A 13257-nucleotide genomic window follows, 5' to 3' on the forward strand; every position below is an offset into this window, starting at 1 on the left:
CACCTTGAATCCTTTCTAGGAATTCAGGGGACTCAAATCCAATCTTTACTGGTGATGGCCTTAAAATTAACTTTCCCTGAGAATATGCAGCACAACAAAATTCACTAGTTTTAAGAATCTTCTGGTTCTTTAGTGAATATCCATGAGAGTTTTTAATAATTCTCCTCATCATGGTTGTTCCCGGATGACCCAATCTATCATGCCAAGTTATGAATTCATTTGGGCTAGTAAACTTCTGGTTTACAATGGCATGTGATTCAATTGCACTAATCTTGGTATAATATAACCCAGATAAAAGTGAGGGTAATTTTTCTAATATAACTTTCTTATTTGAATCATGAGTTGTGATACATAAGTACTCATGATTTCCCTCATTCATAGTCTCAATATGATATCCATTTCGACGAATATCTTTAAAGCTCAACAAGTTTTTTCGAGACTTGGTAGACAATAGTGCATTATTTATTATAAATTTTGTTCCTCCAGGAAACAAAATTATAGCTCTTCCGGAGCCTTCTATTACATTGCCTGAGCCAATAATAGTATTAACATATTCCTCTTTTGGCACAAGATGGGTAAAATATATATCACTTTTGAGAATAGTGTGCGAGCTTGCACTATCCGCAAGGCATACATCTTCATTACATATCCTTGCCATTCTCTTCAAAAACAAATAATAATAAAATGAGTAGTATGCACAGTTAAATTGAATACTTGATCAGAATTATTTTTTCTAAGAAACACTGTACATAAAATAATGTCATATACTAAAATTTTATTTTAAAATTTGACACATTTAATAATTTCAAAATTTATAGACATTAATATTTCATTATTTATGTACATCACATTTGAAACTTAAATACATAGAAAATAAAACTTAACAATAAGTTCTTTACATTATTTATTTACATATATACTTCGCAGTCCCACATATTAAACTATTCCATCATTGATCAAATGGCCAATATTTCCTTCAGGATCCTCAAAGAAATTAGATACATCATAATGAGTGGTGGAGTTCTCAGCATCATTTGAGACAAAATTTGTTTCCTTTCCTTTGTCGTCCTTTTTCAAAGATGCCTGGTAAAGATTGACTAGGTGCCTTGGGGTACGACAGGTATGTGACCAATGGCCCTTTCCACCACAACGGAAACACTTATCCTCTGTTGATTTATTCTGCCCGATATTCCTTTCTCTATCCCACTTCTGGTGAGATCCTCTCTTTTGAATATAATTCTTTTTCCTTCCATAATTTTTCTTATTATTAAAACCTTGACATTTACCTCTTCTAGGGTAATTTGCCACATTTACTTCAGGAAATGGGGCAGCGCCAGCTGGGCGCGCTTCATGATTTTTCAATAACAACTCATTGTTGTGTTCAGCAACAAGAAGGCAAGAAATTAACTCAGAATATTTTTTAAACCCTTTCTCTCGATACTGCTGCTGCAGGAGCACATTCGAGGCATGGAAGGTTGAGAAAGTTTTCTCCAACATATCATGATCAGTTATTTTTTTTCCACATAATTTCATTCGTGAGGTGATTCGAAACATTGCAGAATTATATTCATTTATAGATTTAAAATCTTGTAAACGCAAATGCGTCCATTCATATCGGGCTTGAGGAAGTATCACCGTTTTCTGATGATTATACATTTCTTCAAGGTCTTTCCAAAGATCTGCAGGATCTTTTAATGTAAGATATTCATTTTTCAATCCTTTGTCAAGATGACGACGAAGAAAAATCATGGCTTTAGCTTTATCCTTCTGGGATGCATTATTTTCAGCCTTAGTGGTATCTCCAAGATCCATTGAATCAAGATGGATTTCAGCATCTAATATTCATGATAAATAATTGTTTCCAGATATATCAAAAGCATTGAATTCAAGATGAGAGAGTTTCGACATAATGAAAAATTTGTTACCTGAGTCTTCCTAAAAATTTAATCAGAGTCTCGTGCTGATAACGTGTTGTAAAATGAGAGATATATATAAGATAAAGATGTATAAATAGAAGACTCTAGTATTAAAATAATTAGCTCAATAATAATTTATAGATATATAATAATATTATATGTTGTAATGTATATATATATACAAAGATAGAAAGGAGTATAAAAGTAAAGAGAGAGAGAATTGCATAAATATATATATAAAGATAGAAAGGAGTATGAAAAGTAAAGAGAGAGATAATAGCATTTGCTTTTATTATTGCTATGTGTATAAAGGGAGAGAGAATAATATTCAGTTGTTGTTGTGTGTCTTTCTCTGAGGCAAAAGCCTCTATTTATAAGCGTATGTGATGGAAGATTGTCAAATTACATTAAATAATATTCTTCTTCAATACTTGAGCCATTGTGGGGAAATGGTCATCCACCTAGGCTTCCTTATCGTAACAAATTGATCTTTATTAAAATTGATAATGAATGGTTGGTACTTGGTAGCACTAAATTTTCAATATGCACATCGGTATAAATTGAATTTGGATCCTCTAAATTTTGAATTTTTACTTTAGAGAATAAAGTATGATCTCTCACCTTTGAATAGTTTCTCTCTTATGTTTTCTCTTGGTCCCACCTATAAAATAAATGATGAGAGATCACACTTTACCCTTTAAAGTGAAATTCAAAATTTAGAGAATCCAAATCCGTATAAATTAGTATGCTGATGGTAGGGGTGAGCACGGGTAGCGAGTACCTGATTACTCGTCCGAATCCGAATCCGAACCAATTAAATTGGTTCTGGAACCAACGGATAATAGGGTCTAACCCGAACCAAACCGATGATCTTTGTTAGTGATTGGTTCGGGTATCGGTTCTGGGAGTGTGGAACCCAAACCAACCCACGAACCCGATCATATATTAATTAAATAAAAAATAAAAATATATATATATGACTTTTTCATCAGACAAAAATAATCACTATTAATATGTTTGGATTTTTAATGAGTTTAGTTTTTAATGTATTTAGTATTGATATGTTTGGATTATTTCTATAATTCTATTGATGTTACATGTTTATTGTATTTGTTGAATTTTTAAGATAAAAATTTGGTTTTTTTTAATAAATTTCAAAGTCATCGGGTACCTAATTACCTGAACCGAACCAATCCGTTCTTAATCGGTTTGGTTTGGTTCGGGTACATGTACCAAAAAATACAAATCCGAATCAAATCAAACCAATTATATTTTGATCGATTCGATTCTAATTTTACCATAAATCTAAAACAAATCGACCCATGCTCACCCCTAACTGATGGTCCATAAATACCAAGGCGAATCAAAGATGGTGGCTCCAAATATATTCATATATTATAATAAGACTAATTAATTAAAAAAGTGTTCAATTATTGTAGTAAACTAATATTTATTGGATTTGTTGTGAAACAAATACTCTGGATGTCTTTCTTATTGTATTCATCTGTAAGACGAACGTTTAGTTTCAAAGATACAAACGTCGAGAGGATACCTTAGGATATGTTTTTTTTTTTTTTTTGGTGACTACCTTAGGACATGTTGATTATTTATTTATTGAGACATAAATTTTGAATAAATATATTGATATATAAATATACAAAAAATATATATATTTAATATTTTTTTTAAAATATTAAGACATAAAAATACAATTAATTAAATATAATTTTTTATATATTCTTTTATTAATTTTATACCAGAAATATTTTATACTTTTATTTTTTATTAATTTTTTATATTTTTATTTTTTATTAATTTTTATAAAATATCAATTTTTTAAATTTATTATATTTTATTCAATATTTTATCAAATACAATATACATATACTAATAATTTATATCTATATTTTTAATGTTTATTTTTTATGTCTCTGTCTCAAAAAAAAACTTAAACCAAACGCTACCTAAAAGGATCATGGAGACCTTGTGGCTATTGGCTAAGATTCAGGATCTTTTTTACGATATATTTAAGAAATTTTTGTAACATATTATTGATCAAGTTTTTATGCAGCCTTTTAAAATTTAAGATATTTGAAAACGATTTAGTTTTTGACCAACTTGGAACCTATATTCAATTTTGCCTTTTAGCCTTTTTGATTTTGTCTTCTACAAACAACTTGGCGGCACCACCTTTTTTAGAAATCGACATGATCAGCGGATTCAAATCAGTGTGATTATAATTAAAGTTTAGTTTAATAAAATTTTTATTTTTTAAAAATAATTTATAAAAATTAATTTTTAAAATTAATTTTTTAAAAATTATAGTATTTATATTTGATAAATTAAATTAAAAATTATTTTAATAAATATAAACAACAATAAATACGTTTAGTAAAATAATTTTTAAAATTTAAAAAATTATAATAAAAATTAATATAAGAATTAAATTTAAATATTAATTAATGTATAAAATTATATTAGATTTTTTTTTTATTTTGATAAGTATACGTCAATTTTAAAAAAGTTTTTTTTTAGGTGTTTTCAAAAGCACCTCTAAACATAAACACATGAGCTTTTTATTTACCAAACGCAAAATAAAATGCGTCTATTTTAAAAAACACAAACACATCTTTAAAAATTTTATCAAATCGAGTTTATATATATATATTGGGCCACAAAATAAATTAAAAATTATGATTTTCTAATATTTACTTCAATCAATAATTATGTGGGATCCTAATTATGTTTGACATACAAAAAATAAGAATTCAATTTTTGGAAAGACTAGAGGGGGGGTTAAAAAATTGTTTATTGTTGACTCAAATATAAATGTAAAAAAAAATGTTAGTCATTTAATATTTGTTATTTTTATATATAAATATTTAATTGTCTATTATCACATCAATAAAAATAATTAATTTTAAATTTCATGTTTAAATTAAACACTAAATCAGATTAGATGACATTGTATAAGTTTTTTACTATCAAAGTAAACTTATATAAAATAATTTAGTCAATAAAATTCTTTAATTTCTTTTTAATTTTGAGGTAATTACACAAAAATTGAGTTCAAAATCCCTAATTAAACTGTGGTAACTTTTAATGTAACCACGATTCCTAGCTAGTGCAAATATAGGAGTGTATCACTCTGATTCCAATATCTGTTTTTAATTTTTCACTTCTCGTTCACAAAGGATATAATCACTGGCTTTTCAAGAACTATGTCATTTCCCTACAAAAATGGTAGAATATGATTTCAACCATATTCCAGTGTGGATCCAAATTTTTTGGTAAAAATTATTTTTTATACGAAAAAGCAAGTAATATTTTTACAAAATATTATTTAGAGTGTTTTTTTATATTGTTGATGTATAAAAAAAATGCAACACCCTCCATTGCCTCCTGCGTGTAGCATGCATGTCACATTGTTGATTGCACGCCCTCCATGCGTGTTGTGTTTGCATAACTGTAATATCCATCTACATGTAATTACTTTAAATTAGTCTATTTTCACATAAATTATCTAAAAAAATTTCATATCTAAATTTTTCACCCATTTTTTGGGGTCTAGAATTCCCGAAAATAAATGTAATTTCATTCGGATAAAATAAAAAATATATATATTAAAAATATTATGGCAGCTTTTCGCCATCCGACACATGCACTATTTTTTATTCCCCCCCCCCCCTTATTTTTAATAATTGAGTCAGAAAATATCACCGGCTTTTCTGACCAAAAACAGAAAAATCTTGGTCTTCATCATGGTGATCCCACATTCTCACACAATTAATCCATCATTATTGCAAACAACTAAAGCATCAGGTCCCCAGATCCAGTTCATCGGCTTTTTTAGATTTTTTTTTTTTGGTATATATTTTTTTACTACATATAATGAGTCAATGAGATGCGAAATAAAGGAATTTTTATTTTAATAAATAAATTAATTATAATAATTACTAAAATAAATAATTTAAAAAATATTTATTGAAGTAAATACTTCTCTTATCCCGTTTACACTGTAAATAAGATAATTTTGCACGTATCTCGTTTATCGTGTAAACGAGATATATGTAATTTTTCTATTTTCGTTTATCTCGTTATAGTGTAAACTTTAATGTAAACGAGATATATGTATTTATAAATAATTAAATATAATTTTTAAAAATAATAAAAAATATTAATGATTTAAATTGGATAAAACTCTTAAAAATAAAACGTTTCAAATAATAAAGAAGATGGACGATTTTTAATAATAGGAAAAATAAACCGTCCATTTTAAATAATAGGGAAGATCACGTTTACGTAAAAGCAGATAAGTGCACCATTAAACTATCCATCGTTAATATGATTACCTTTTTTTCTAACTACCCAATTATTAATACTATTGTTTCTAATTGACAAAATTTTTAAATTTTTTATGTACTCTCTTCAGTATTAATTTTTAAATTTAAATTATATATATTTTAAATTTCGTTTATTGCATGAGAGTAGATAAAAATTTGAAATATAATTTAAATATAATTATATTTTAAATTTTGTTTGTTGTATGGGAGTATATAAAAATTTGAAATATATTTAAATTTCGTTTGTTGTGTGGGAATATATTTAAAAGATGGGAAGCATGAGTTGATGCACCGTAGATGAGAAGAGAATTGAAACGGTTATCTCTCACTTATTTATTCCCAATTTTCCATCAACCTCTCCTAACCATGGGCAAACATCTTCTAACGATTGACAAACCGTTTTCTCCTGCTCTTCCTCTATTTTATTTATCTCCATCAACCTCTCTTAACAATTGGCAAACGGTTATCTCCCTAACACACAATTGAAACGATCATCTTCCTATTCTTTCTCTGTTTTATTTATCCATCAACTTCACGCTTCCCATCTTTTAATTTTCTAGGAGTGGGCACAGTTATCGTGTTTATTCTCATCATGGAACTTGAATTTTTTTTATTTTTTAAATTTATTAATATTTTTTATTATTTTCAGAAAATATATTTTTATAGTTATAAATAATTATATCTCGTTTACACGGTAAACGAGATACATACAAAAATTAAAAAACTACACATATCTCATTTACAATGTAAACAAGATAAGAGATGAATATTTATTTTCGTAAATATTTTTTAAATTATTTATTTTAATAATTATTATAATTTATTTATTTATTAAAATAAAAATCTGCAAATAATTGTGCATATAATTTAAAAAAAAATACTTTTCATTATATATAATTTTGTAAACAAATATTTTTTGTTATTTTTAAGATTTAAACTCAATTTTTAATTCATAATCTTGATTAATTTTATATTATTATTTTATTTAATTTACTTTAATATATAAAAAAATTTAGATTAATACATATATTATTTGTATACAGAATAAAGTATTCTTTTTATTTAAAGTTTGTCAAAAATTTTAAAAATATTCTTAAATTTTATTTTATTTTAATTTATTCTAAAATTTTTTATTTACATTAATTATATTCCTAACAGCTAAATTTTTAAGAAATTTAGAACTAATTTAGGTATAATACTTTACCATTAAGAGTCAGTGACAAAATTTTGTGTATGATTTACCTGTATTGATTGTTGTTCTTGAAAAATTGTTGCTAAATTAGTTATAAGTTTTTTGAAAAATTAGATGTTAGAGATACATTTCATGTAAATAGAAAACTTTTGGAACAAACTTGTAACAAAATAAAATTTAAAGATATTTTTAAAATTTTTAAAAAACTTCAAAAACAAAAAGTATATTTTATCCTTATATATAACAAAGTAAAACCCCTTTTCGACTTTGATCCATTTTCAATTTAGACAATCCTCGTTCTATCGATTACAAAATGACAAATCGACCCTTGAATTTTAGTGTCATTAGACACATCACTATCGATTAAAAAATGACAAATAACAAAACTTCGCGGATTTTGTTGACATATCATGTTAGGCTTTTGAGATAGACTATACTTGACAGAGGTAGATGGTAATGATACATGTTACGTTAGGACAAATTCTTACCATGCATCCACCTCAGCTAAGTGCAGTCTAACTCAAAAGTCTAACGCCACTACAAGAAAAACATTGAATATTGTCGGATTTAGCGTCGAACGTTAGCGGTGGATTTACCGATAGATTTGGCAATAAATTCGTCAGACAAAAAAGTTACTGTTGGATTTGATTTTTTGACAGTAAATTCGCTGATAATATTTAGAGAAAAAAAAAGAAAAATTAGCGCGATCATTACCGTAAAAATTACCGGCGGATTTCAATTAAAGAACGTTGCGTTTTGGTCACACACAACGCATTACTGTTAGATTTATCCAATAGTAAGTTTGCCCTAAATTGGAATCGCCCACCCTCTCTCCTCATTTTGAAAGACTCACTCTCCCTCTCTCTCTCTTCCCCCCAAACCACCTCCGGCAGCCCCCTTTGCCAACGCCGACACCACCAACAGCCTCCAAAGATCGCATGGACTTCTTGTTTCGTGTTGGTCGCTCTGTCGCCACCGTTTTCGTTGCTCCTGTCACTGCTGCTGCTACTCCCTGTGTTGTCGGAGCTCCCTCCTTCTTCTTTCTAAGTAGGTTGTCCTCCTCTCTTTCTGATGATTTTTTTGTATTTTGTTTTAAAAAAAAAACCTAATGTAACATGTCGGTTGGTCACCGCCACTGCCACTGCACCGTTCGTGCTGCCATTACGTCAGAAAAGTCCTTTACGCCACTACTATCTCCGGACAACTCACTCATTAGTTAGTTTAGAGTAGTTAAACCCTAAATCCTAATTTATGGTGTATGTCTCTGTTCTTGTTTTATTTTTATTTTGTTCTTTTTTTTATTGTGATTTGGATTTTAAGATTTATTCTAGGTTCATTATTTTATTTTAGTTTTGGAAATTTTGATTTTGAATTCGTTATTTTCTGTTCTGATTTATGTTTTGGTTTATTCTTACATTTTTTTGTTCCTGATTTTTGTTATAATTTTTTATTTGTTCTTGATTTTTGGTTGAGATTTTTTGTGTAGTTCTCCAATTATTATTTACTGTTCTTGGTTCTTAATTTTAGTTATACTTTGTCACTGTTAGAATTTTCTGTTGTATTTTTTTTATAATATTTCTATAGTTTGAGACTTATATAATTATTTATTTAGTTTTAATCTGCCTCTATTTAGAACTAGCATCCATATTGGCTTGGCAATGGAAGTTGATGTTCGTTGATGGCTGATTTGTATACTAGAGCAATGATAACGACTTTAGGTTTAATTTAATTCTCTGAGTTAATCTTAGCTAGCTTGTTAAATTTTCGAGTTAATTGTTGTTTTATTATTGATTGTTGTTAATTTTTTTATTTTTTTGTTGTTTGAATTAATTATTTTTTGATTTAGTTAGTTGATTGTTGTTAATTCTCTGAGTTATTTTTATCTTGTTAATTTTTTGAGTTAATTATTGTCTTATTGTTTATTACTGTTAATTTTCTGAGTTAATTGTTGTCTTATTATTGATTGTTGTTAAATTTTTGAGTTTATTGTTATTTGAGTTCATTATTTTTTCAGTAATTAATTAATTATTGTTACTTCTCCAAGTTAATCTTAACTTATTTAAATTATGAGTTAATTATTAACTTATTACTTATTATTGTTAATTTTCTAAGTTTATTATTATCTGAATTAATTATTTTTTGAATTAATTAGTGTTATATTTTCTGACTTATTAGTTTAAAAATTATTGAATTTAAATATTTAAAATTATATATTAAATTTTTTAAAAATATAAAATTTAAGTTTATTGTCGGTTAAATTTATCAGTAGTTATTAATTTAATAATTAATGATGGTAAAAATTATCAACAAAAATTTTCCAAAAATAATTAGCAGCAGACGAAATACCAATAAATAATTATCAATAAAATTTATACTGTCAGATTTATTCTGACAATAAATATATTATCACCAATTTTTTTAAATCTACCAATAAATCAAACAATATTCAACGAATTTTATATAATGTCTAATATGTCAATAAAATATGTCAAATCTTGTCAGACACATTCGCATGAGAGTCAATATGTGTAATGGAATTGAAGTTTAAGGACAATTTATCATTTTATAATCGATGGAATCCAAGTTATCCAAATCAAAAAACGATGGCGGTGAGAAAGAAGTTTTACTCTATATAATATAGGAAGATGTTTTCGTATGGCAATGTACGGAGACGAAATTTGGTATGGCAAATATGTGGACCGTGCAAATATAAATTAAAATATGTTGATGGTTCAGATGGAGGCGTGGGTTAATAATGTGGAATATAGCGCGTAGGATCCATGATGCGGGATGAACTGATTGGCATAGCAATCTGTTTGGTACTCATGTGAAGTGGTTGGATTCCAAAGCTGGATATAATATCGGTTGGAGCTGCCTGTCTTGTTGTTGTGGGGCTCAACTGAAATTTTTTTTGTACCCATACAGACAGTGGCGGAGCTTGAACCAAAATTTTGGGGGGTCAGAAACTTGACATAAAAATTTAATAATAATATTTATATCAAAATAAAATTTATAAATATAATTATTCTTTAAGTTTGTTACTAATAAGATAATAAATAAATAATTCTACAGATAAAAAATATAAAATAGTTTATAACGGTACTCTTCGAGTTTTTAATGACTTAAAATCTTCAATAATTGAGTCAGAACTAAACTTTTCAGCAATTTCTTTCTCAATGTAAATAACCAAACTATCCGCAAGAAAGTCGTCCTCCATCTTGTTTCTTAACCTTGTCTTTATTATTTTCATTGCTGAAAATGATCGCTCTGTAGTAGCTGTAGAAACTGGAAGAGTTAATATCAGACGAATCAATCTATCAATCAAGTAATACACTTTTGACTTTTTTGTTTCTGCTAAACATCTACACAGTTCATGAATAGTTGACAAATTCTTCATTTCTGGATGCTGACGAACATCAAGAATAAAATGCTGAAGCTGAAAAGGCAAATTAATCTTCTCTTGTTCAGTAAAGTCTTCGGGATAGTAGCTATCAACAAGAGTAGAAATCTTAGCAATGTCAAAATTTTTGTAAGCATCCTTAGGCATGAGAGTAGAGCTCAGACTTAGTAGATCCATTGCTTGATCATTAAATCTGCTATTTAACTCTTGTAATTGCTTATCAATTGTGACTAAAAATATCTCCACTCTAAAATAATGCTCAACTGTAATATGATCTTTTTGGTGACGCGAGCGTCCTTGCCTTGCAACATAAGAAGCAGTTAAATCAGGAATTAGAATATCATGTTGCTCACAAAATGATTTCACATTTTTTAATAATTCCTCCCATCTGTCATCTCTCATGCTTTGGATAAGTGTTTTTGTAGAATGAACTAGTTGCACAGCATTAACTATGTCTTGAGACTGCTTTTGTAAAGCTTGACAAAGAATATCAGTTATTCCCATCATATCTTTCATCAAATGCAAGATCAATACAAACTCAAATGAGGTCAGGGTATTGTAAGCACTATCTGCATCACCACGCTGAGAATAAGTTGATCCATCAATAATAATCTTTTGTAAAACAGTCAACGTTGCACCATACATATTTATCAAACTGCAAACAGAAGAGAAATGAGAACTCCATCGAGTATCACCTGCTCGTTTCAAAGTACCAATTTGATTTGCCCCTTTACCAGTTTCAAGTTCATCAATCTCTAATAAATGGACAATTTCATCTGTCTTGGCAGCATGTAACTCATCATGTCGCTTACTAGAAGAACAAATGATATTGACGATGAAAGTCAATTTTGAAAAAAACTGATGCACAGGAATAACTTCTCTTGATGCAGCAACTAATGCAAGTTGTAATCGGTGAGCAAAACAGTGGATATAGTAAGCATAAGGACAATCTTTTAAGAATAATGCTTGTAACCCATTCCATTCTCCTCTCATGTTGCTGGCGCCATCATATCCTTGACCACGAATATTAGAGACATCAAGACCATGTCGAGAAAGAATGCCGCACAATTCTTGTTTTAGAGTTAATGATGTAGTATCTTTGACATGTACAAGATCAAGAAAACGCTCTTGAATAAAACCATGTATATCAACAAATCTCAAAACAAGTGCCATTTGTTCTCTTTTGGATTCATCACGAGCTTCATCTACTACAATGCAAAATTTGGAATCTCCAATTTCTTCACAAATATGCTTTCTCACCTTGTTTGAGAGTATATGCAAGATTTCTTTTTGAATTTGATGTGAAGTATATTTAGCATTATATGGAGCATTTTCTAACACAGTTCTTGCAACTTCATCATTGTAAGATGCTATGAGTTTTATCATTTCAAGAAAATTACCTCGATTTTTTGATTCTGGAGTCTCATCATGGCCTCTGAAAGCACAAGCTTGAAATGTAAGCCAACGAGTTGCATCAATGGAGGATTTTAGACGCAATCGATTCTTTTGAATTTCCTCAGAAGTATGATCCTCAATTACATTTTGGATGTGACTTGCCTGATTCAATAAATCTAGACATGCTCCAACTGCATTATTGTGTGGTGAGCAAGGATCTCCAATATGTTTAAGAAAAGCACAATTCTTTCCATCATTAACTTTTTTCCAATTTCTAAACCCTTTACTAATAAAAATATCTGACCCATTACGTCCACTAGGTTTTTTGCTAACCAAATAACAAAATAAACAATATGCAGCATCTTCAGAAGGTGAATACTCTAACCATGAAGGAAAAATACCAAACCAAGCATATTGAAATCGTCTTGGATGCTTCGTACCAGATAAAGGATAATTGTCAAGATGCTTTTGATATGGACCCCATTTAAGATAAGCTCGTCTAACCTCATCTCTCTGGTTTGGGTGATATTGCCAAATTTGAAGCCGTTTTCCAGGGTCTCGTTCCAAAGAATTAAGATCAAACTCATCAGATGCAACTCTTTGAACTTTTGGAGGTTGTATCTCACTTTCTTCGTGATTCATTATAGTAGAAGAACTATCTACAAGTGTTGATATTGTAGAAGTTATATGTTCCTCTTCTTGAATATTAGCCTTCCTTTTAAAAAATGCATCAATTCTTTGATTTTTCATCATTATTTTGTATAAAAATTTGAATATATATTCTGTAAAATATGTAAAAAAAAAGTTAGAAGGATAAATATTAAAATTTATAATATTTATTGAATTTTTTTTATAAATTTATCAAAATACAATAATATCAATACTTATTAAATATTATAATATTTTTATCATATAAAAAATTAAATTAAATAAATAATAAAATATAAAATAATATTAAATTAAATAAATAAAAAATACCTAATTTTTTGAGAAGCAAAGCAAAGCAGTAGC

The 13257-nt window shown here is 28.2% G+C and overlaps 1 protein-coding gene across 1 annotated transcript; it reads right to left on the reverse strand.

The window, feature by feature from the left end:
- Positions 1-10542: 10542 nt before the first annotated feature.
- LOC148550475 (uncharacterized) lies at positions 10543-12996 on the reverse strand. Its single transcript, XM_088493005.1, has one exon. It carries the CDS (start codon positions 12994-12996, stop codon positions 10543-10545), a length of 2454 nt encoding a protein of 817 aa, XP_088349131.1.
- Between the last annotated feature and the right edge of the window lie 261 nt (positions 12997-13257).

The sequence above is a fragment of the Arachis ipaensis genome, chromosome B7 (assembly GCF_059453495.1).
Source record: "Arachis ipaensis isolate K30076 ecotype BB chromosome B7, ASM5945349v1, whole genome shotgun sequence".
In the NCBI taxonomy this organism is placed as follows: Eukaryota; Viridiplantae; Streptophyta; class Magnoliopsida; order Fabales; family Fabaceae; genus Arachis; species Arachis ipaensis.

Bases quoted from the DNA above. Each gene is read 5' to 3' on its own strand.
- LOC148550475 (XM_088493005.1), bottom strand. From the start codon at position 12,996: ATGAAAAATCAAAGAATTGATGCATTTTTTAAAAGGAAGGCTAATATT.